Source organism: Bos javanicus, chromosome 5 (genome assembly GCF_032452875.1).
Source record: "Bos javanicus breed banteng chromosome 5, ARS-OSU_banteng_1.0, whole genome shotgun sequence".
In the NCBI taxonomy this organism is placed as follows: domain Eukaryota; kingdom Metazoa; phylum Chordata; class Mammalia; order Artiodactyla; family Bovidae; genus Bos; species Bos javanicus.
The window spans coordinates 24,423,446-24,449,665 of NC_083872.1; the positions used below are offsets into that span (position 1 = coordinate 24,423,446).

The window sequence follows — 26,220 nt, forward strand, 5'->3', positions numbered from 1 at the left end:
CTTTAGATTGTTTCAGCCATTAAAAAATGTAAAAACTATTCTTGGCTTGGGAGGGGGGCGCATTGCAAAAAGCAGGCAGCTTGCTAGATTTGGTCCACAGCTGGTAGTTTACCCACCCCTGCTGTCACGGAAAGGGTGAGAGTGGAACAAACCTTCGCGTTGCCCTAAGACAGCTATGAAATTTAGTAAAAAGGTGATGTGGCAACCCCACGAAGGAGCGTCAAACTCAGCGTGGGAGGAACCTGGGAGGCTTTAGAGAGGTGATACTGGAGCTGTGTCTTGAAGCCAAGCAGAAGAGGCAGAAAGGGAGTTCCAGAGAGAAGGCACAGCTTGTGCACAAGCGGGAAGTTGAATAAGCCTGTGAACCGCAGGTAGCTCACCCTGGCTGGGGAGTGTCCAGAAATGAGCATGCAGGGCCAGATGGCGAAGGGTTTAATGAGACTGGCCAAGATGACTGGATTTTATCCTGATGGTCAGTTGTTTTCAGGCTTTAAAAACCAGGTTTCTAAATCTTAAACCAGAAGCTCAGTGTGAGAAAAAGGCTAACAAATCATCTTTGACCTGCTGTTCTGGGTGAGGCCATTGCCAAGCACTGGGACTCAGGGTGAAGTGGGGGTGTGGGGGAGACTCCCAGAATCCTGCAACTCAGCCTCCCCCAGCCCTTGCTGGTCCCTGCAGCATCTCAAAGGAACTTCTAGGACTCTGCTGAGCAGGGTGGAAAAGCTGTGGCTGTTGGAGGACTAAAGCAGGGCTCTAAGTAGATGTGATCTGATTGTGTTTTAGTGCAATCATTCAGAAGAATGAATGAGGTGAGACGAGAGGCAAAACTGCTGATTAGAAGGACAGTCACTAGTTCAATCAAATACTTCTTGAGTCCGTACTCTGTGTGAAGCACTGTGTGAAATATTTCTATCAGTGATGAATAGAGTAGACAATAAATAGGCAGAAAATAAAGAGCTTCTTTTTGCAGTAAAATGATAGCCCTTCTAAAGCATTCGCTTTGCACCAAGTGTTGTTCTAAGTAAGCACTTTACCAGTATTAACTCATTTAACCCTCACCCCAGCCTTGTGAGATGGGTACTGTGATTTCCATTTTACAGATGAGGAAACTGAGGCCCAGGCTGAGACTGGGGCTACGTGAAGGAAAAAGCTGAGGATGTAATAGAGCCATGTTATTTGAGCTGTTGGGGAAAGTTCTCTTTAAGGAAGTTAAGTCAACCCCAGGAAGATGAGAAAGGATAGTTGTAGGCGTCTCCCATGGGGAGTGGGGAGCAGTGCAAGGCTTCAAAAGGGGAAATGACTTGGTCATTTTGAAGAACAAAAGGCTAGTGTGGTTGGTTTAGGGAGGTGGAGGGGGGAGAGTGTTGGGGAAGAAAGCAGTAGCCGACCCCGTAGGCCTGGCAGGCTGTGGGAAGGAGGTTATATATTTTTTTTTTTTCCTCAAAGCTTAGAAGAGCCTTTGAAGGGAAGTGAAATGACTGGATTTGAATTCCTAAATAATGGCTGCCCTGTGAGTCATGGATGAGAGATTGGCCCCAAAAGAGGCAAGAGGGTCCTTTATCAGTCCAGGCGAGAAATGATGTCACCTTGGTCTAGAGTGGTGGCCACAATGAAAGCGCAGGGAGACAGATGGATCACGTGGGTTGCAGTAATCCAGGTGAGCCTGGTGGAGACCTGAACTGAGGTGGCAGTGTAGGCGAAGACAAGGGATCAACTGAAATAGCTTTTTAAGATATTGAATTGAGAGGTACTGGTGACCAGTTAGTTTAATTGTCATAGATTTTAGATATCTTTGAGACCTCCTTGCCAGAGAGGACAACTAAACATTCAGTTGGCCATGAAGTGAGGCCCACTCTGTCAGCCTCTAATGGAGAGCCTGCCATGTGCCAGGCTCTGTGTTGGGCTCAATGTGGCGATGGTGCCAATGGGGAGTAGCCAGGGGTGTCTCATCTGTGCTTCCTAGGCATCGAGAATGCCACCTAATGCACAGTGGGCCCTCAATAAATATTTGAACTGAAAAGAAGGTTCCATCTGATGTAGAAGATGTGATTACAGCTTATAGAGGTAAGAGCTTCCAAGAGAAGCCCACGACCCTGGAGCTGTGTTTATAGGAAGAATAAAAGCCAGGTAGCCAAGAGGGAAGGGCATTTCTCTGTGACTCCCTCACCAGTGAGGCCCGATTCCTGGTCTTTCCCTCCAGCCTGGTCTTGGAAGCGTCCATTTGAGAAGCATGTCCTCTAACCCATCAACTGTTCCTAATTACTCTGCACTGACATCCTCCTGAGGCCCCTTTTCCATCAGTGATCAATTTCAGAAATTGGATTTCAAGTGCTGGTCCTTGCTTGTCTGAGGCTTCTGCAGGCCTGGGACACCCAGAGCAGCTGGTAGCTGTAGGTAACACCCAGCCTCAGTCTCCTGGGCTTAGCAACATCTCTGTGCCCCTCCATACAGAGGTCCTCACCCCGTGGAGCCCTTGTGCTGTGGACCTCTGGGGAAGCCTCATGGTTTTAAACACATGAAAAAAGAGAGAGCTGCAAAATGAACCAATTATATTGATCTACAGATATATCCAAATTTTTTTTTCCAATTTGAGATAGAGTAATATATCTTAACACATTAAATAGCGGGACCTAACAGCAGTAACTACCATCATTTCCAAGCAGAGATAAGCACAAATGATATTTTGAGATACCTGCAACAACTATAAAATGATGTGAAAATATCTGATTTCTTTTGATGACAAAGTCACAGGTTCAGTTAATATGACTGTGGCCTGCATTAATAATTAAAGGAAATACTAAATTTTTGTCAGAGTTCACAATACAGGATTTTTTCTTTCTCATCCAGTTTCATGAATTCCCTGAATTCTTTGCAGGAACTGGACGTGAGTGGAGCCCGTAGTCCAGACACTCGTTCTATTACTATGTGTATCAGAAAACCAATGGCAAAATGTTGCATTTTGTTTTAGAATTCATTTGATTGGCTTATTTTGACAGTAGGGGGTTTAATCCCATCTGTATTTTACAGGTCAAGCACCTGGCCAAGAGCCAAAAGCTTCATAAATGGACTGGATGGAGCAGGTGGGTGGGTGGAGAAGCCTCAGAAAGGTTAAATGACTGCTTAGAGACAGCTCATAAGTAATAGAGCTTGAACTTAAACCCAAGTGTGTTTTTTTTTTTTTTTTTACCCTGAATCTCCTGTTCTTTCTACTTATCCATACTGCTACTATGTTATTTCTAAAGTTAGCCCAATGTTCATGAATTATGCTGTTCTAATCATGGGGAAAGAACAGTGCTGTTATTCTTTGCTTTGGTGAGAGGATACCAAAATACTTAAATGTATTTTGTTTAGCTCTTAGAGCCTCATTTTCAGTACACCAAGTCTGTAGACTGTCTATAGACAGAGATGGCAAAAGACCCAGAAACTCTCTTCCAAGCATTAATGAACTATGGATATGAATGTATTGGATGGGCCAAAAAGTTCATTCAGGTTTTTCCTGTTACAAGAAAACTTGACGAACTTTTTGACCAACCCAATACATGGAAGCAGGTGATGTGGGGTAGTTTGGTGTTTCCTCAGGCAGAACCAAGGCCCAGTGCTTGCAGGGAACAAATTTTGCCTCAATAGGAGAACTTTGTAATGATTAGACCTATTTAGCAATGTGCCAGGGTTGTCTGGCTAGATATTGACTGAAAGCATTCAAACATTGGTCCATGTACTTATTTATTCATTCAATAAATGTTTATTGACAGCTTGCTACATGCTAGATGCTGAGGTATATGCTGCATTCAGAGTGTACAGTAAGATAAGCTATTGTAGAGCTTAGAGTCTACTGGGAGACAGACATTGAATTTAAAAATTTAAGCAATATAATTATTTTCAACAAAACAAATGGAATGTTAAAATTCAAAATAGCAACTGGCATAGGGATAGAAAGATCTATAGTCATGTGACCATAAAGAGGTGACATTGAATTTGAAATCTGAAAGTTGTTTTTCAAAAAAACCAGCCTGCAAGAAATGAAGAGAGGGGAACTAGAAGAAATAGCATGTGCAAAGGCCCTGAGGCAGAAAGATGGGGACATGTTAAAGTGTCTGAAGGAAGGACACTGGGGGAACTGAAGCAGAGTGAAGGAAAAGAGTGATATGACAAGGGTTGAGTTTTAAGAAGTAACAGGTGGGCCCTGGGGAGGCATTTGGATTTAATTATAAATGTGATGGTAAGCCACTGAAGAATTTTAGGCAACGAAGTAACAGCCTATTTTATATTTTAGAGGATCACTCTGACTACTGGATAGAAAATAAATTATAGGTTGAAAGAGAGAGACCAGGAGGCTCTTGCAGTAGATGAGGAGGGAGATGATGGGTAGGGACCATGGAGATGGAGAAAAAGTGAAAGTGAAGTCGCTCAGTCGTGTCCGACTCTTTGCGACCCTGTGGACTGTAGAGTACCAGGCTCCTCCGTCCATGGGATTCTCCAGGCAAGAATACTGGAGTGGGTTGCAATTTAAGATAGACTTAAGACTGGGAGATTCAGCTGAGATTTTCATGTATTGGGTGTGGAGAGTGATGAAGGGGACCTGAGGGTGGATGGTGGTGCCATTCACCATGATGGAGAGGAGGAGGAGGAGGAAGGTTGGAAGGAAGAAGTGTCCGAATAACCATTTTGCAGCAACTCCGAAACCTTATGACAGATTCCATTGGTTCTCAAAGAAGATGATGCCACTTATTTAGGGGGTATTTAGCAATTTGGGAGAGGGAGCTTTTGCAGTAGTCAAAATGAGGAGTGAGGGCAGTACTGGTATAACATGAAAGAAAGAAAGTGAAAGTGAAGTCGCTCAGTCGTGTCCGACTCTTTGCAACCCCATGGACACCAGGCTCCTCCGTCCATGGGATTTTCTAGGCAAAAGTACTGGAGTGGGTTGCCATAACATGGGCAGGTGTCAAAAATCCCACATCATGGAGGCCAGCCCCCATAGTGAAGAAATAGCCTATTTAGAATGCCTGTAGCTTCCTTATGGAAAACCTTGTTGGATTGTCTCTCTTCCAACTCTAAGAATCTCAGAAAATGCATTTGTTTGCACTGTCAGCCGTTCAGAAACTTTCATGAATTGTTTGAGTCAGGTTGTCTTTTCATAGATAATTGACTGAAAGTCACATGGAAACGAGATTTAGATGGGGGATGGTGCACAAAACAAGAATAAAGAAGGATAAACCTGGGGTAGTGAAACTTTGGCCGTAGGTAGGGCTGGAGCCTGGAGAAGGCAATGGCACCCCACTCCAGTACTCTTGCCTGGAAAATCCCATGGACGGAGGAGCCTGGTAGGCTGCAGTCCATGGGGTCGCTAAGAGTCGGACATGACTGAGCGACTTCACTTTCACTTTTCACTTTCATGCATTGGAGAAGGAAATGGCAACCCACTCCAGTGTTCTTGCCTAGAGAATCTCAGGGACAGGGGAGCCTGGTGGGCTGCTGTCTATGGGGTCGCACAGAGTCGGATGCAACTGAAGCGACTTAGCAGCAGCAGCAGCAGGGCTGGAGCCTGGTGGCTCAGATGGTAAAGAACCTGCCTGCAATGCAGGAAACCTGGGTTAAATCCCTAGGTCAGGAAGATCCTTGGGAGAAGGGAATGGCAACCCAAACCTGTATTCTTGCCTGGAGAGGAGCCTGGTGGGCTACAGTCCATGTGGTCGCAAAGAGTTGAATACAACTGAGTGACTAACACTACGAGGGCTGCAGGGCTGGAGGACTCTGGGCCCTTAGAGAGAGTGAAGCAGGTGGATATGAAATATCCAAGTGTGTCCCTAAACGTCCCTTCTGTATTCCTCCTGCGCACTTTGAACTTTTCCTTTGGATCCTTTGAGTTCAAAAGTAAATTCTTCTTTCAGATGACCAGTCAGTCACTCAGTCATGTCCAACTCTTTGCCACCCCATGGACTGCAGCATACCAGGATTCCCTGTCCATCATCAACTCCCGGAGCTTGCTCAAACTCACATCCATCCAGTCGGTGATGCTATCCAACCATCTCATCCACTGTCATCCCCTTCTCTTGCCGTCAATCTTTCCTAGCATCAGGGTCTTTTCCAATGAGCCCGTTCTTCACATTAGGTGGTCAGAGTATTGGAACTTCTTCATCAGTCCTTCCAATGAATATTCAGGACTGATCTCCTTTAGGATGGACTGGTTGGATCTCCTTGCAGTCCAAGGGACTCTCAAGAGTCTTCTCCAACACCACAGTTCAAAAGCATCACTTCTTTGGTGCTCAGCTTTCTTCACAGTCCAACTCTCACATCCATACATGACTACTGGAAAAACCATAGCTTTGACTAGATGGACCTTTGTTGGCAAAGTAATGTCTATGCTTTTTAATATGCTGTCTATGTTTGTCATAGCTTTTCTTCCAAGGATCAAACGTCTTTTAATTTCATGGCTGCAGTCACCATCTGAAGTGATTTTGGAGCCCAGAAAAATAAAGTCTCTCACTGTTTCCATTGCTTCCCCATCTATTTGTCATGAAGTGGTGGGACCAGATGTCATGATCTTAGTTTCTGAATGTTGAGTTTTAAGCCAGCTTTTTCACTCTCCTCTTTCACTTTCATCAAGAGGTTCTTAAGTTCCTCTTCTCTTTCTGCCATGAGGGTGGTGTCATCTGCCTATCTGAGGTTACTGATATTTCTCCCTGCAATCTTGATTCCAGCTTGTGCTTCATCCAGCCCAGCATTTCTCATGATGTACACTGCGTATAAGTTAAATAAGCAGGGTGACAATATACAGCCTTGACGGACTCCTTTCCCAATTTGGAACCAGTCTGTGGTTCCATGTCTGGTTCTGTTGTTTCTTGACCTGCATACAGATTTCTCAGGAGGCAGGTCACGTGGTCTGGTATTCCCATCTCTTGAAGAATTTTCCATAGTTTGTTGTGATCCACACAGTCAGAGGCTTTGACGTAGTCAATAAAGCAGAAGTAGATGTTTTTTTCTGGAACTGTCTTGCTTTTTTGATGATCCAGCAGATGTTGGCAATTTGATCTCTGGTTCTTCTGCCTTTTCTAAATTCAGCTTCAATATCTGGAATTTCTCGGTTCACATACTGTTGAAGCCTCACGTGGAGAATTTTGAATATTAATTTGCTAATGTGTGAGATGAGTGCAATTGTGCAGTAGTTTGAGCATTCTTTGGCATTGCCTTTTTTGGGATTGGAATGAAAACTAACCTTTTCCAGCCCTGTGGCCACTGCTGAGTTTTCCAAATTTGCTGGCACATTGAGTGCAGCATTTTAACAGCATCATCTTTTAGGATTTGAAATAGCTCAGCTGGAATTCTGTCACCTCCACTAGCTCTCTAAAGAGCCTCTTGATGAAGGTGAAAGAAGAGAGTGAAAAAGCTGGCTTAAAACTCACTATCTAACATAGGTAAATAGTTGTTCTTTCCATTCTTTAATTTGATGAACTTAGTTTTCCAGTTGTTTTCACACGATTTAATTTGGGCTTCACAACAATGCTAATAGGCAGGACATGTATATTATTGTGTCCATTTGACAGATTCAGTTGTTGCGGTTTAGGGGCTTGCCCAAATCAAGCAGCAGGTCAGAGATGGAGCGGGGCCAGATCTTGGGCAATGGGCTCCTGCTGAGGTTTCCTAACTGCAAGTGGGCCCCTGGGTAAATAATGATGAAGAAACTGCTTCAGGTGAGTGTATGCCAATGAGGAGCAAAGTACAATATTTACTGCCAGAGAGGCATTAGGCTTCCCAGGTGTGGCTCAGCAGTGAAGAATCTGCCTGCCAATGCAGGAGACGCAGGAGACATGTGTTCGATCCCTGGGTCAGGAACATTCTTGGAGGAGGAAATGGCAACCCACTCCAGTATTCTTGCTTGGAGAATCCCATGGACAGAGGAGGCTGGTGGGCTACAGTCCATAGGATCGCAAGAGAGTCAGACATGACTGAGCATCTGAGGAGAAGAAGTTCCTAGACATCCAGTTGTTTCTTTGCTCTGGCCCCATAGGGAAAAACCAAAATAAGAGAATCTTTTCAGCACTGTGGGGATTAAAGACTTGACTTTTTCTGTTTCCCCAACAGTTGAGAGACCATGTTTGAGTGCATTTCCTCCAGCTGTTCCCATAATAACTGCAGCAGGGCTGTGAGCATCCCGCGTGATTCTCACTGAGTCAGATCATCTTCCACGTGGTAGGGGCGGGGCCCCGCGGTACTCAAGTCCAGAGTGTGCCGTTCACATCCTAGAAGACAGGCTCGTGTCCCCTGGAGTTGGGCAGTGCACACTGGAGGATGTTTATGGTCCTTGAAAGATTATACGAAGGAGCTACAAGGTCAAGCTGTTTCCCTCATGATATGCCCAGTATTTCCTGAATATGCTCACACATACATTCCTTCCCAGTAGCCTTTGTCCCACTTTGATGTGTCAAGCCCAGGTACTCTCTTTTTCAGCCCAAACATCATTTGAGACAAACCGAAAAAGGTTTCCCTCCGAGAGCAGGCTCAAGTGTAGGCGGGATGTGTGGTTAGACATGGCACGAAGGAGACGCAGAATGACAACTCTGAGGGAACCAAGAAAGCCCAAAGGGGAGACAAGGTTTAGAGCTAAATCAAGATTGGATTTTGTCATGAAAAGCAGAACTGGCAAAATCATCATTACAAGGCATTAACCTTGTTACACACAGAAGAACAAGCAGAGGCTGGGATTCAGAAATAAATTACACATAATAAACTAGACAGAATAGGCCGCAACATTAGCGATTATGCCCTAGAGGGGAGAGAAGGGCAACATAGAAAATGGACAAAAAAAAAAAAACACACCACAGAAGTGAAAATTATCTCTGGACACGGGGGAGGGCCACAGCATTATTTCACCCCTTTTTCTACTTGACTCCCCAGGTATTAATTCCACTTTTGTGAGCAGGTTTCTCTGGAGTCTGTCTTTTGTTTTCATTTGCTGAAATGAGCAAAAGAAAGCCATTCAGAGGGTTCTTTTTCCCATTCACAGGGACCTGTCCATTTCTGTGTGTTTCCAACACAAAAGAATCCATTTCCATTCAGCACGAGCAGCCCTTCAAGTTTACATGAAGTCCAAGCCCTCTTTTTCCTGTTTTCTTCCAGACTCGCTGTTGTAATTGGCTGCACAGTCCTGACTATGGCCAGGGTTCTCCAGGGTGAGAGGATAACACTCGAGCAGTTCTGAGCCCTCGTGGCTGAGAAACACCTAGAGTCTAGTGCTGTGTCCGACAGTCATGGCTCTCATTTCTTACAGGGACTTCCTTTGGGTTATAAGTAACAGAAAACCCAATCAAATAGCAGCTTAAACCATGACATCTATTGTTAGGAAGAAGCTTAGAGGTTGGAAGTGTGCTCAGTGGTGTCCTCAAGAATCGAGTCTCTCTTACTCTTCCCCTGCACCAATCTGCTGATTTTCGTCTCCCATCTTGAATTCATGGAAGCAAAACGGCTGCCACGTCTCTGCATGGATAGCCTCACATCAAAGTCCAAAGGGAGGAAGTGTGGAAAGAGGAGCAAAGGGCTTTCCTCAAGAGCCTTCTCTTAGCAAGGAGGAAGCTCATTCCCGGAAGTGCCCCTGGTGGATTTCTGGCATCTCACTGGTCCAGGCTGGACCGCATGGCCACCTCTAGCTCTAAGGGGTAGGAATGTGAGTAACCAGGCAACGGAGAATGAGATAACCATGAAGCTTGGGCCAATCATAGCTTTCCCAGGCTTGGGTTTATTGTGACCTGAACAAAACTCGGGCTTTATGGCAAAGAAGGCGATGGGCTTAACTGCCACGGGCATGGCAGAAACTGTTTTGTGTTTTAAATAAAATAATGATAGCAGACATGGGTCATAAGTTATCAAATGCCAGATTTTACTCAGTTTCCTGAGACTTGCATCCTAACCCATTCAGTCCTGTGAAAAGTCCATGGCACAAATGCCTCTTAATCATCACTTCTGTTGTATAGAGGAGGAAATTGAATCACAGAGAGGCTACATAATGTGTACAAAATTACTTAGAAAGTGACAGAGCCATGATTGAAAGCCTGAAAGTCTGTCTCACCACCCTGCGGGAATCCTTATTCGTTGGAGTATTATAAAATACTCCATGAAAACACAGTAAATGCATGTTTCTGCTTCTCTGGTGGCTTGGTCAGTGAAGAATCTGCCTGCCAATGCAGGAGACATGGGTTCAGCCCTGGGTCAGGAAGATCCCCTGGAGATGGAAATGGCTACCCACTCCAGTTCTTGCCTGGGGATCCCATGGGCAGGAACCTGGTAGCTCCAGTCCATAGGGTCGCACAGAGTCAGACATGACATAGCAACTAATTGCCACCAATAATAATAGCAGCTAGCATGTATTAACATGTTATTGTTATTACAGTCATTATTCTCTCTCCTTCATAACTACCCTACCAATCAGGCACCATTGGTCTTATTCACAGCTGAGAAAACCAGTTCCCAGCAGTGTTCCATAAATTGCCCAGATCATCCAGTGGATGAGAACCAAACTTGAATTGTAAACCTAACCTCTCTGATCCCTAGTCCCAGGTGGTTTGTTGTATGCCACCAGCTCTCAAGTTCTGGGAACATTGATTTAATGGCCATGCTAGTTACCTGTGCTGTTGATCCAGGACTTAATTTAGAAAAATGCAATTATTGAGAAACAGTCAGAAGTCAGGGAAAGATGTTAGAGAAGATGAAACAGTAATTTAGAAGCAATTTTCTCCCTGTTCCTTTCCAGCTTTTGAGCCACTTCTGGGTTTTTGGAGTCAATCTTTCACAAACAGAGTATTTCATCCTACCTCAGCAAAGGCTAACTGTGATATCATGATTCTTGGCTAATCTGAATCACTGCAGTTATTAAGCACCTATTGTATACCAGATATGGGTTTCCCTCGCAGCTCAGGTGGTAAAGAATCTGCCTGCAATGCAGACCTGGGTTCAATCCCTGGGTCACGAAGATTCCTTGAAAAGGAAATGGCAACCCACTCCAGGCAACCAGTGTTCTTGCCTGGAGAATCCCAGGGACAGAGGAGCCTGGCAGACTACAGTCCATGTGGTGGTAAGAGTTGAACATGGCTTCCATTGTCTCATTTGGCCCTTGTGGATGGATAATCAACAATCCACAGTCTGTATCATTTGAGGAGGGAGAATGGATCCTCCAGCCAAAAAGATCAGTGTTAGAACATTCCAGATGCTCAGACAAAGATGACATCCAGTTCTCTGAGTGAAGCACTTCTGAGACGCTCAAATATTTAACAAAAATAAGAAGTGTGGTCAGCTGATCTTAAGTTTGAACAATTCTGGTTTTATTTTAAAGCAAGATGTGTGGTGTGGTTTTACTTTTTTTTAATCTAAAGGTCACCGATTTTTCTTTTTCTACTCATAGTCACGAGGGATCCTTATCTAAACAGTGATCTATTGTTCTGATTTTAGACTCATAGAGATTTTTTTTTTCCCCTCAACTTCATTTTCACAGGACAGTTCCTCATCTTCCCTGACGGTATTAGAAGTAATTTTTAACAGGAAAAAAAAACATCTCTAATGAGCTTTCTAAAAATCTTCTTCAACTGAGTTCACTATGGAATATTTTATGCAAATAAGTCACTTTCTCTTAGGTTATGACATCTCTTTCTTGAAAAGAGATCACGGCATTGGAGAAACCCTTGCCAGCTTATCTTTTCCTCCCAGCGCAACTTCAACAAAGAAATATAGACAGTACTTTAAAGGCTTCAGAAATCAATTTGGTCCATGAATCCGTTTAGTTTAGATGTTAATGAAACTTGGTGGGTTTAAAAATAATGAATGTTTAATAAGACATAAATTGAAATACATAAACACTGTCGGCAATAATATAATGAAGTTAATAAGTCTCAGCCTCCCCCTGCCCCTCTCCCCCCGCCCCAAATCGGGTGGTTTTTGGAGTTACCCTGATGCTTACAGAAGTCTGTGGGCTTTCCCATTGGCTCAGATGTAAATGTGCCTTTGCAAACCTGAGTGCAGCTGGGAACTGAGCTCCGGCAGATAATGCATGCTATCACACTGTGTTCAGCATACAGAGGGCAACGGCTCTTTCTAGCTCCATATCTTCCAGAGATTTGTATAACAAACTCCGTTTCCTGTCGTTGAAGGCAGGAAGCAGCGTGAAGCACTTCATGCCTTTAAACAAGAAAGAAAAAGACATTTGGGGCGATGCACTCTCTGCTCTGGCTTAAAGAGGGGCTTTATTTAATGATCGGGAGTGAGCCTGTGATCAAATGTGCTCAGAACCTCAGACCATTTAAATGCCTTCAGGTTCAGAGTTAGGTTTTTCGTTTCTTCTTCAGGAACATCAGCACCCAGGTCCAGTCCTTGTGCTTGGCTCCTCCTCAGCTCCATGGCTCTCTCTTACCCACCATCCATGACTCTATCTTTCCCTCTTTACCCTCTGAATGACTTACCCATCTCTGGGCTAACACACTGCTGCCTTCTTAGGAATCCAGATTCCTTCCGCTCTGCCATCACATCAGATAGGATGGTCCATCTCACACCTTAGGAAATGGCTTGTTTAACCTCGCAGAAGCCGAATCCTCTCCAAAATAAATTGTCACATGTTCCTGCAAATAGCCAAGTATAAGACTGTCTCCTTCCCAATTCAGTGGTGGGCTCTTTCTTGGCAATAAAGTGGACCTAGGTTTCATATATCTGCTGGGGGAGTGTTAAATGGATGGCTAGCTCACTGCTGGCAATCAATAGATGTTAATACGCAGTAAACAAATGGCTTTCCACAGGCTGGGCAAGCACAGTGATTCTGCAGATAAAGGGGATAAAAGGTTGCTCCTGGGGATCTTGCCTAAACAAATGTATTGGGGGCTCCAGTAGGATCCTTCCCAGGTGGGCATGAGTGACATTTTATCATCATGAGAATTATCATTGTTAAAAATTATCTTTTTGTTTTTTAATTTGTACGTTTGTGTGCATGTTCAGAAAAACGAGGATGAACCTGAAAAAGTCGAACCGATCGCATCATCTACCTTGATCCATTCCGACCTGACATCCGTTTATGGCACCGTGGTAATGAACAGGACTGTTTTATTCTTGGGGACTGGAGATGGCCAGTTACTTAAGGTTGGTTCTCTGTGCCTTCTTCAATGTCAATTTTAATATTGATCCATTTTGTGCTTTTGGCTTCTTTTTTGTTTGTTTTTTATTGCTTCTGGTTTATGCACAAGACCATACCGACTGCTTTATGTACTGCTCAGAGAACACCCCCAACCCCTGAAATGGCCTGAAAGAACTTTCCGGAAATCTATTCATAATAACCTCCCTACCCATGTGTGAGAGTGACAGCCCCCTTGCTTCCTGGGAACTTGTCAAGGCAGTTCCTTTCCTTACTCCTAAGCTGCCTGGGTGAAGCATATGGGGGTCTGGCCCTACCCCATCCTTGGTTCACCTTCCTAAGACTTTTAACCTTTCGATTCTGTCTCCTTTATGATGGAAATGTACAAAGCACCTGATTTCTCATAGCTTCAAAGAGAATAAAAAAACAAAAAACAGATGTTCCCTCTCCCCAGCCCAACTGCCACCCACATAGGGGGTTTGTTTTCTGCCCTTTGTACCCACACCCACCACAGAGAGGTTAGAGATCTGAAACCCTTTGAGACTCCCCTTGACTTTTATCTCTGAGGACTTTTTTTCCACTTGGTGGGTATACCACTGCTCAAGTTGAGATTTTTATTCACTGGGGCAGAGGGGCAGTGGGAAGGAAGAGAAAAATTCAGATACTACGTGACTCTGAAATTATATAGTGGTTATCTTATCAATTTCTTTAGTAAGCGTTTACTGAGCTCCTCCTGTGACCACCAACGTTCATGGTTCGAAAGGGCACTGTCTCTTTCACCCTAGTCTGATTCTCCTTTGTCTCTCTGTAGCCAGTTAATTTACTCCAATTCAAAATTGAATACTAACAGATTTGTTTTCTCAAAGGATTTCCCACTGACAACTAGCTGTGTGACTTGAGGTCAATCACCTAGTCTCCCTGAGCGTCCATTTCCTCATCTGTAAAGTGAGATTGTACTGGATGACCCAGGAAACCGCTTTTTCTTCTGGTGGTCGCTGATTCTGTCTTCTGTGCAGTGATGCCCCGCTGTAGCCAAGCCTGCCTGCTGCCTGGCTTCCTCCAGATGCGCCCGAGTACTGCTCCCACACCTCTGCTTACACTGTACCTCCTCCCTGGATTACTCTTGTTTTTTTTCCCTCTGCTTTACTGAATCCTGTGAGTCTATGCTTTGGCTCAGCTCAAACTCCACCTCCTCTCTGAGCCCTCCTAAGACTGGAGTGTTCACGTTTCTCCCCCATCTCCCGAAATACCCGTTGTCTGTATCGTCCTTTTGGCTTGTCACAGATGTCTTGCTTGGATGCCTGACCTTTCCTCGTGTGTTTGTCTTGCCTTCCCGACTTGATTTTAAGCTTCCTTAGAAAGGAGGCCGGGAATTCCCACAGCCCAATACAGGGCTGAGTGCCTGGTAGATATTTGATTTAATCTGTTTTCTTTGGAGGAAACCCAGTAACATATGGGAGGGGGTTTGTTTGTATACACATTCTTTTAAAATATACATTGATCATCTTTCCTGTTGTGTTAGCTGTATTTCCTGGCGAAAGGTAAATACCCACCCGTCCTCGAGCACAAGTTTGCTCAGCACCGTCTCGGTGTTGTCAGGCCGTGTCCGGAGCTACTGTGACCTGGTCAGGCTGCTTAGACCCCTTCGCCTGGCAGAAGACGAACCGCCAGCCCTTACTGGGTCTCCTCACCAATTCTGTCCTGAGATGTGGGATATTTTTGACGAGTGCTTTGACAAGAACACCATTTCCCCAAAGCTGAGCCAACCAAACTGTTAGATGGTAAATCGGAGGTGAAGGAACACTCGGCTATAAATAGTTTCCCATGGGACGGCCTGGTTTTGCCTGTCCTGTTTGTTCACCCCCGCAGTTCGTGTGTACCTGGCTGGCGGGTACTGATGTGGTACTTGAGGGGTGGAACTGAGCTGCAGCCTCAAGCTGCTGAGGAAGAGGTGGCTGACCCAAGTCTCACTTTCTTTGGCATCTGTCCAGGCTTCACCTTCAAAAGTCGCATCTGTAGCCTTGCTTGTAGGGTTCCAATAACAGGGGCAGGTCCATTTTCCGTTTCCTTGTTTTAGTGCTCGTCACTCTACCCGTTCTAACTAACTTAGTCCTCTCCACCACTCGGTGAGGTAGATCGGGGTCCCTACCCTCTGAGCTGAGGACCGGTGCCTCTGGTCAGGTCAGTGGTGGCATTAGATTAGAAATAAAGTGCACAATAAAAGTAATGTGCTGGAATCATCCCCGAAACCATCCCCCCAGCCACCCCAGGTCTGTGGAAAAATTGTCTCCCATGGAACCAGTCCTTGGCATTGCAGTCCACGGGGTCACAGAGAGTCAGACACGACTTAGCTACTGAACAACGACATGGGGTCACAAAGAGTCTGACACGACTTAGCTACTGAACAAGGACACGTGGCAGAGCGGGGATTTGAACCAGGAGCCACTTCAGAGACTGACTGGTGTCCTTCAGGTTGCTCTGACTCGGTAGCTGCTGCCCCAGGTATGGGCAGCCACTCCATGAAGGGCCTCTGGGGAGAGTGGGAAGGCGGCTGACAGGAGGTCATGATGACGGGGGTGGGGGCGGGGCGATGAATCGGGGTTCTTAGAAGCTCAGGGAAGAATCCCAGCTTGAGAAGAAGCAGACCATCTGACTGAGGGACTACCTCACTGGCAGGAGAGCTTCTGAGGAATTAAACTCTACCTGCAGCTCCCCCTTAGGAGGATTCTGCCCTCGGGAGGAGGCTGTGAGCTCACCTGCCCACCCCCTCCCGGGCTCCCTAGGACAGCCCGGTCACTCCGACTCCCCCAGGAGTCCTGGGCACAGAGGGCTCAGTGCAGCCCCTTAAACCACCCAGAGTCCTGAGGAACCAGCGCTGGGCAGGTGCTTTGGGAGAACCTCCAAATCCTTCATTCAAAAACTTCAAGCTTGTCCCTTGCCAGACTTGTCACTGGAACTGTTGGAAAAGACGAACATTGATAGACACAAGCTTGGCTTCTTAAGCCACAGAGCGGAGCTACTAATGAGCAGAGAAAAACAAAACCCAACCCAAGGCAGCCTGAGGGGGGGAGGAGAAGAAAGGGCTTGGATCACCCACAGCCTGACTCATCAGTTTCCTCGGAGATCAAGAGTCGACAGCGTTTTGACAGACGCCAGGCGCCGTAGTATATGCCTGGTTGGATGAGAGGCAGGCACTAGCATTTGGGAGCCCATTGCTGTTTTTGACCAACACACACGCATGTACGCACACACGCACACACACACATCTACCCCACCCCCACTCCCATTTCCTAAATCTCTGAAAACTTCATGGAGTTTTAATATAGTTTGGTGCCGTTAAAATGTCATGTTATTTAAATTTGTTTTATTGTAAGAGTAATACATGCTTATGGAGAAACTTTCTAAGTATCGGGGTATGAGGGGAAAGGAAAGAAAAAACGCCCCTGGTTTTCTTACACGGAAGCAGCCGCTGTCAGCATTTCACCTTTTTTTTTTTTTTTTTAATAACATAGTTGAGGTCAGACTCTATCCTATTTTGCATCCTTTTTTCTTCAGTTAATGAGGAAAGAAATGCTTGTATTAAAATGTTACGGCACACTTGTAAACAGTATTTTTAAATATCATGTTCTAATACGTGGAAACGTTTTGAGTTTAAGCTAAGATAGTGAATCATTTTTAACATGTCTTGAAAGGCATGCACTCTTTCAAGTCATCTAGTACTATCTCCGAAGGGAAGATTTTATTGATGATAAAGTGGAAAAATTAAAGACCTCAAAATATGCTAATACTTTTGCTACCCTCTTCCTCCTGCTTTTATTCCAAAATTCCTTTATAAGATGTTAGAAAACCTGAACTAATTTGGAATTGAACATGTCCTTGTGATTGTCTACTCTGCCCCTTCCTTACCGACTTGCCATCCTCATGGTTGTGAGACAAGTTATGTCCACTTTTCTCTCTGGTTATTTCCTCATTTCACTTCCTTTCTGAGTATGACTGCATGTTATAATTTTTCAGTTGTCAGCGTCTCTACTGAGATCAGCTGAGAAAGTAGGGCCATGCTGAACTCAGTATTTGGGAATTCATACCCCATGTGTTACATGGCCAGGATGCTGCAATGAGTGCTCATTCTTACAAACATGGGCTGGCTCTTTCTCCAGACTGTGGTACACACTCGGGTGTAGTTTGGATTCCTTTGAGCTGACTCTGTTGCATATAGCAGATTATTTCAGGGGCAGAATTGAGTATTTTGAGCTTTTCCGGGTGGTAAAACAAGTAATAAAGAAACATGCATGAAATCTAATGTTTGTAACCTTACCCATGCGCATACCTTTCTTGTAAGCATAATAAGGCAGTGGGTGAGGAATAATAACAGCTAATGTTTCTGAGCTCAGACTGTGTGCCCAGCATTAGGACCAGTGTCTTCATGGATTAACTAGTTGAATGCTATTAACATCTCCACTTCATAAATGAAAAAACCTGAGGCTGTGAGATGATCAGTAACTTGCTCAAGGGGATTTGAACTGAAGCAACCAATCTTCTGGGCTTCCCAGGTGGCTCAGTGGGTAAAGAACCTGTCTGCAATACAGGATGATGCTGGAGATATCGGTTTGATTCCTGGGTTGAGAAGATCCCCTGGAGAAGGGCACGACAACCCACTCCATTATTCTTGCCTGGAGAACCCCATGGACAGAGGAGCCTGGTGAGCTACAGTCCATAGGGCTCATAGAGTCAGACATGACTGAATGACTGAGCATAGCACAATGCAACCAGTCTCCCAAAAAATTGCACTGACAATTCAAATGTATTTTGTAGAGTTTGTGGAACTGTTTTGTAAATTATTATTATTTTCTGATATTGGAATATCTAGGTTAGTATCAAGATGCACATATTTGAGGTTTCATGAGAAAGGGCTCTGGCTTTTGTGGTTTTAGTTTGTTCCTATTCAGGGACAGCTTGCTTAAGTCCAGCTGGTGCAGACTTCTCTTTTAGAAAAAGGCAGAGCCCTGTCCTCTTGGGGCTGCATGTAGTTCCTGGGAGCCTCTGAAGTCCCTTAGGAAGCCTGGCTTTTCCCCAGTGAACTCCTTTAGAGCGAAGGTAGGAAATCTGTTCCGGTTGAGTTTTAGAATGGCTCCAGCAGTAAGAGGCTAGGGTTGGCTTTCTCCAACGTCCCTGGGCCTCAAGTAGAGTTCAGGACACAGGAAGCCATACCCGGCCCTTTCCCCAGGTCCAGCAGAGAAACAGCACGCTTGTGCTTGGTTAGGACTGATTCCCTGTGTAGTTCTCCAAACTCTGCTCCTACCATGGAGGGAAATTCAACCCATTTCCAGAAAGTTCTTCCTGCCTCCACCCAGAGTAACCTCTGAAGAGTTTGCCTGGACTCTGGCTTTCAAAATTTTTGAGTGAAAAATAAGAGAAGTCTTTCATAAGGTCAAGCTCTGTTTATACTCCTACAGAATGTTCAAATAAGGAAAAGGAGGCCATGAGGAACCCAGGACAGGACCTGGGCCGGAAATGGGGGTGGTGGGGCTGGCTGAGCTGAGGTAACAGACCAAAAAGTAGAGAGAGTGGGGACTGTTGAAACTTGGAAGTGGCCTCCATGGTTGGCTGTTGAGAATGCCATGTTCAAGCTTACCCCCATCTCATTCATTCCAGTTTGTGAGTGTGCAGGGACTCCCTGATTCAGAACAAGCTCTCCCATGGAATCCACAAATCTAGAACTCGTGATTCAGGCTGTGTGTTTCTCTTACTACTTACACTGAAATCAGGAGACAGGAAACCAGAGAGGCATTTGCTTTAATCTTTCTATTTCATATTTATTATTACTCCTACCTACTAAAGCACAGTAAAGGCTACTGTATAATTACCTTGCTTTCTCGTTTGTCTGTGTGTGTGTGTGGTTTAAGTCTCCTTTGTAGCATTTCTCAGAAACTATTGATGGAAAAAAAAGTGAGAAGATTGTTTACACTTAACTGGTTAGCCTCACAGAGTGAGGTATAAGAAAAAAAATGTGGTGAAAAATAGTTTTAACTTCTTGAACACCCGTGGCTTCCCAATGTCATAGTAAAGAAAAAAATAGTCTTTCATTTAATTTTCCTCCCCCTCATTTTCCTCACCAGGCTATCTTTCCCGTGGATGGTGTTGTCCCTGTTATACAGCTAACTGTATGGTGTGGAAGTCTTACACACTATACATTTCAGGACTGTAGTTTGTTTTTTATTTATTTATTTTTGCATGCAACGAAAATCCCAAGGCTAGTTAATAGGCTGCCTTGAGGCTTCAGGAAGATGTCAACAGAAACAATATGTTGACACTAACTGAAATCCTGCATTGGGAAAAATTTGTTTTCTACACAGGCTGCAGCTGGAAAAATCTGAAGAGCCCTATAAAATCTTGAATGCTAATAAAGTATGTTTTTCATTTAATAAATATTTATTGGGCACCTTTTTTTATGTGCCAGGACCTTTTCTGGGTGCCAAGGATACAAAAGTGAACAAAACCGACAATGCCCCTATGCTCTTGGTAGGAAAAGAAAGACAGGGAACGAGTAAATGGATTAATTAGTGGTGAAGTCATTACACAAGGTTTTAAATGCCATGGAGAAAACAGAGTGATGGGTAGAGAGGGACAGTGGGGTACCATAGAAAGGTGACCAGGGAAGGCTTCTCAGAGGAGGTGACTTTTGAGACTCAAAGGATGAAAGGGTTTATGAGAATATACATGGCAGAGACTCACATTGACTTCAGACTAGATCTATAACAAGCGTGTATCCTGGAAGCAACAGATGAAAATCCACATCATGCCCGAGGAGTGTGTGTGTGTGTGTTGGAGGCATTTTCTCTTATGCAAAACTCAACCCATTTTGGGTTTCTGTGACTCACCATTACTTCCTGCATCACTTCACTGATCGTGTTCTTTTCCGAGGCTGCCCAGCTCCAGTCTTGCTGGCTGGCTTTTCTGTGTTGAAGTGGATGTGACTTTTGCAGTTAGAAGATCTAAGTGTTCTCTCAGCGTCCGCCTGCTGGGCTGGGGTTGGGTGGGGTCAGAGGTGATATTAATAGAAATCCGGAGGAGAAGGAGAGCCTTCCCCATCCTCTCCTGGAGTCATCTGAGAGAGATGAGAATCATGCTGAAACAGAGACCCCAGTCTCTGTGTAGCTTGTGGTTTAGTAAAATTAAAAATGTGATGAACATGGAAACTTCCTTGGGGCTGTGGAGAGCATTCTCTGCATAATCTAGCAAAAAGAAAAACATTTGACCCACTCATCCTCAAACACTTGAAATTTAGATTGTGTGTATGTATTTTTAAAGACAATGTATTAGCGTTGTTCAAAACTCAAAAGAACCAAGAAAACATGCAGTGTTAAGTCACCCATTCTTGACTTCTGGGGCAACCAAATACCTCTCTGTAAAATAGAGATATTTTATATATGTCTACAAGCAAAAGGGGGAGGATAGTCTTTTCCCCATTTATTAAACATATATGTTATATATGTGTATACATGTAGATATATATTTAACATAGCATTTTGAACATATAATACATAATATGTTTGAACATATAATACGTAAAAAGCTTTCTAATTCTTTTTATTGCTAAATAGCATTTATTGTTTGCACTGTAGTTTACTTACCTGGATCCCTATTGTTGGGTACTTGGGTTGTTTCAGTCCTTTGTCGGAACACACAATGTTGCAGTAAGTCCCCATTACATCTGTCATTTCACATATATGCTAAGGGCTGTGGGGTCTAAGGATATGTGTTCTATAATTTTGATAGATGATGCCAAATTACCTTCTGGAGAAGTCTTACTCTCATCAACAATGAAGCATGTCCCTTTAAACCCAGCGTCTCTAGTTATTGTGACAAGCTTCGGTGATGGCCACTCAAGGTAGCTTGTTCAGGAAACTGGCAAATCCTGGCACAAGTACACATTGGTAATTTAAAGAAAAAAAAAAAAAGCAATTTCCCTGCCATAGTTCCAAGTTTTAGAGAGAATACTGATGCGTTATCTCCAAGGGATCTAGTAAATAAATCTGTATTGACCCAAATAAGATCTTTCTAGCCCCTACTCATCTGCATCCACCATGCTCCAGAAATAAATAAGCTCCAGTAACAAACAACTGCACGGCAGCTCTAACTCACTGAAAGTGGATAAGTGATATGAGTAAATAAAAAGTATGTTTTTACTTACTTTTAAATTTTAAAGCAAATCCAAGACACTATGTCATTTCACTCATACGTATTTTATTATACATGTCTAGGAAACTATGATCATTTCTTTATATCACCACAACCATAAAGCTGTTATCACAAATATTAATAGGAAAATTATAATTAAGTGAAAAGTGAAAGGGAAGTCGCTCAGTCGTGTCCGACTCTTCACGACCCCATGACTGCAGCCCACCAGGCTCCTCCGTCCATGGGATTTTTCAGGCAAGAGTGCTGGAGTGGGGTAATTCTCCAAGAATTATCTAATAATAAGTCTAAATAACTAAATTTTCCTTATTGACTCAAGAATGTCTTTTTAAAATTGTTTTCTTCAAATTGGTATCTGATCAAGATATCTGAACAAGATCCTAAAATGACACTGAGGTTGGTCTGTTTCTCTGAGTCTGTGTGATCTCCTCTTGTCATTTGGTTCACCTCCATTGACTTTTTGAGGAAGGGAAGTCTGTGGTCCTGTGGAATGTCTCATATCGTGGATTTGGCTGTTCACATCCTTGTGGTACCATTTAGCTTGTTCCTCTACCCCTTCTGTTTCCTAATGCTAAATGGATGTTAGCACTAAAGGCTTATCAGATTTGGCTTCAGCTCTATTGGCAAGAATGCTTCATAGGTGTTCCTCCCAAATGATGGGTTTTATCCAATCAATTTGTAAACAGAGATCTGAACAGCAGGTTTTCTTCTCCTGACTCTAACTTCTATCAGTCTTATTTTTGTTTATATCTGACTTCTATCTCTTTTCTTCTATACAACCACGTTCCAAGAACCAGATCAGCTGTTTGCATCTGAGCTGATTAATAAGGAATGTGAATTAGAGATGGGAAGACAGGAGCCTGGCAAGTCCACACTTGGTCGGTCCCTCCCCGAGGTCTCCCTTGGCTCACCATTTTCTGTAGGCCACAGTCTCTAACAGAACTTTCCCTGATGATGGAAATGCTGCCTATCTGCACTCACAATATGATAACCACTAGCCATATGTGGATAGTTATTCCTTGAAATGTGACTCATGTGGCTGAGAAAGTGAATTTTTAATTAAATTTAAGTAGCCCTGTGTGGTTACTGGCTACCATATTGGATGGTGCAGCTGTAGAGTCATTTTTCAATGACTTGGGGTACAGACCTTTCCCAACTCCCTTGGGACCTAAATATTGCTTTTCCTTTTTTAAAAGTCATATTTAATGTATTTAGTTACATTGATTTTTTTCCAGAGCTGCCACTGAACTTCGCAGTTCATGTGCTTCTCATGAGCTACCAGTTACACCAAATCCACCCAGGTTTGACTCAGAACAGATGATGGAAGGAAATCACCATCACAGGACAGGTCCAGATCCTGAGTGCATGCAGGATGCGGTTCCATCTGCCAAACTGATAAGGAGCCTATGGTTAAATAGCAAAAACGTGCTCACCATCAGGATGTGCGGCACAGGCATATTATAGCTCAGTAGATGTGTTGTAGACTTTGAAAAGAATCTCAGGTGCCACGTTTTTGTTTTTTCAAATTATATGCCCAGTGTAACTGATGGCCACAGTGGTAGAGAGATGAATGAATATAGATGCTGTATCTGGATGTTTTCAAACTGACAAAATGCTGAACATCCTCACTTTGAAAAGCATTGTATTGTTTGGGGCAAAGGGGTGGATACAGAGAGGATTAGGACATGGTGCCTACCCAAGAAGAGCTTGCAATCTAGTAATAGATTATTATCCATCGAGTATTGATTATGTGCTAAGCATTGTTCATAATTCTTATCTGGTCCTACAACAACTGTGTATAAGGAAAGCATTATGAGTTCCATTTTAGAGATGAGGAGATTGAGGCCCAGGGAGCTTCAGTAAACTCCTAGCTCAGAGTAGCACAGCTCCTGGAAGGGCAGAGCCAGGAGGCAAACCTGAGACCGAACTACCGTTCTGTTTCCCCAGGGTTAGGGTGATAGTCACCCGAGCAGCCTTCCTAGCCATGTTTCAAACCACACCTTCTCACCGTGTCACTCCTATGCTCACAGCCCTGCTGTGGCTCCCTGTCTCTTACCCAGAGTAAGAGGCAAAATCCTTACACAGGCCAACAAGAACCTATGTGATCCATCCTATTACCTTGCTGTCCACTCCCTTCTACCTTGCTTGTTTTGCTCAGGTCATACTGGTCTGCTCTCATTTTAGGGCCTTTGCACCAATGGATTGCTCTTCTAAGAGCATCTTTTGTTCAGATACCTAAGTGACTTGCTCCAGAATCTCCTGCAAGTCTCTAAATGAATGTTGCCTTCTAATGAAGCTTACATTGAACATGCATCTTCCATCTCATTTTACTTGGACCTGTATCACCTGCTAACATATTTTTTAAATATCGGAGTATAGTTGATTTATAACTGTGGATTAATTTCCAGTGTATAGCAAAGTGATTCAATTGTACATGTATAAATCGGTTCTTTTTCAGATTCTGTTCCTTTATAGATTATTATGAGATATTGAATGTAGTTCCCTATGATATAAAATACCTGCTGGTGTATGTTATAACTTTATAATTCGTTGTTAATTATCATTTTGCCCCTCACCCCACGCATGCACATGAATATAAGTTCTATAAGGGCAGAATCTTCCCGCCATTTGTTCACTGCCATTTTGCAAACATCTAGAATGTGCCAGAATAATATAGTGGATGTTCAGTAGATATTTATTGACAAAAGATGAATGAAGCTCAGGAATGGCCAGTTTCAAAGCCACACTTATATTTGATGTATAAACAAGTACCTACTTGTTTAGGCCTGCTAAGTTGTCCTGGTTACTTTAAAACACATAGCCATGCAGACTCACATAGGCAAATCAGAGTAACCCATGCAAATATCTGTCAAACTGACTGCCTTCAGTTTTAAGATCACTTGGCATAGCACTAGTGAAGCTGTCACTGTAGCGTCTCATAAGGCCCCCGTGGTCAGAAATTGTGGACAGTGGGCTTCCACATGGAAGGATACTGCCCCAGCACTGAAGAGTGACCTTTTGTGTGTGTGCAGGCACAGCTTTGTCCCCTTCAAAAGCAGAGATACCAAGCTTGTCATCACTGGCCTTGAAGGCTGAGACGTGAGCCGATGGTGAAGGAAAGCAGCATCCCAGCCAGAGTGCATAGTGAGGAAGAAAGGATGCAGTCTTAGGATTAAGCAGTAAGTTTTGCCACCCTGAAATTCAAACTATTTAATGGACGTTTTATTTCTTTTTTAAAAAACAGGTTATTCTCAGTGAAAATTTGGCCTCGAATTGTCCAGAGGTTATCTATGAAATCAAAGAAGAAACACCTATTTTCTACAAACTTGTTCCTCATCCTAAGAAGAATATCTACATCTACCTAACAGCTGGAAAAGAGGTAGGTAGAAATACTAGTTACCATTTCTGTCTTATGAATACAAACTGTTTGACTGATGTCATTGTCCAATGGTAAAGCTTGTACTTTGAACTACTGAGTTTAAACACTGCTGCAAGCTCTGAGAAGACCTGCCGTGGTTCACAGGCATGGAATTAAAAACCTTACTGTCAGTAAGTAAGCAAGAAATATTACCTATTTAGACAATTTTATTATTGGCTATATTTCCAATGCCAAGTTTTTCAGAGAAGTGTGTGCTTGCAAATGGGTGCATAATCAGCAAGGTAACTGAATTTACACATTTTCATGTGGGCATTGAACGGTTAGATGCATTTATGAATATGCCCAATGGGATTGGCTTTGGAATTTGGGGTTAATATCAGGCCACAGTCTTATACACATTCATGAACCAGGAAATATATGGCACCAACCCTCCCTCTCTTAATTTATCTGGCTGTTTTAGTTTTTCTTCTTGCTTCTGCTTACTGAAATAAAAAGGATGCCTTTTTACATTTTCTTCAGTTTTAAAGAGCTTTCACCAAGGGAAAGAGGAGGGGAACTAATTATTATTGAGTTCCTACCGATGCTGTACTAGTTACTATTCCAAAGGGAGTCTCTCTAGATGCATAGAATTGTACACACAAACACACCAACCCCAAAATATAATAAACAATGTTAACAAAAGCTGTCAATAATGTAGTGAGATAAAAATTACCCTTGTTTTGTATATGAAGAATCTAGGACTCAGGCTAAATATCTTTTCATGGATATATACATATAGGGCCTTGTCAGGGGTAGGACTTAAATTCTACCCTGATCTTGAAGCCTATGATTGTTGTTGTTCAGTCACTAAATCATGTCCAACTCTTTGCAGTCCCATGGACTGCAGCACGCCAGGCTTCCCTGTCCTTCCCTACCTCTCGGAGTTTGCTCAAACTCATGTCTGTTGAGTCAATGATGCCATTCAAACATCTCATCCTCTGTCACCCACTTCTCCTGCCCTCAATCTTTCCCAGCATCAGGGTCTTTTCCAGTGAGTCAGCTCTTCACATCAGGTGGCCAAAGTATTGGAGCTTTAGCTTCAGCATCCGTTCTTCCAGTGAATATTCGGGGTTGATTCCCTTTAGGATTGACTGGTTTGATCTTCTTGCAGTCCAAGGGACTCTCAAGAGTCTTCTCCAGTACCACAGTTTGAAAGCATCAATTCTTCAGTGCTCAGCCTTCTTTATGGTCCAACTCTCAAATCCATTCATGACTACTAGAAAAACCATAATTTTGACTGTACAGACCTTTGTCAGCAAAGTGATGTCTCTGCTTTTTAATACACTGTCAAAGCCTGTAATAAGTAGGATCAACCCCAAATTTGTGAAAACCAAACATTCTTTCATGGTTGTTTTGACTCATGACCATTTGAACATACAAAGTGCAAAGATAACTGAGACTTACATAATTACATGATGAATGTCACATGCTCTCAGCCCACCCCCATTTTTCATTCTTTTCTTCTCTATTATTCTAAGCAGAGCAGCAATGACATCAGTCTCCATGT

The 26,220-nt window shown here is 43.6% G+C and overlaps 1 protein-coding gene across 6 annotated transcripts in view; it reads left to right on the top strand.

Annotated features, from left to right (window-relative positions):
• Positions 1 to 26,220, top strand: part of PLXNC1 (plexin C1) — a 156,365-nt gene that overhangs the window by 9,902 nt on the left and 120,243 nt on the right. For all 6 annotated transcript variants that reach the window (XR_009736334.1, XR_009736333.1, XM_061415753.1 and 3 more), the window contains exons 2-3: positions 12,967 to 13,107; positions 24,540 to 24,674. Coding sequence is in view for 4 of the 6 variants with exons in the window: in XM_061415753.1 (XP_061271737.1) it covers positions 12,967 to 13,107; positions 24,540 to 24,674 (276 nt within the window). In the remaining 2 variants the exon portion in view is untranslated. The remainder of the gene's footprint in view (positions 1 to 12,966; positions 13,108 to 24,539; positions 24,675 to 26,220) is intronic.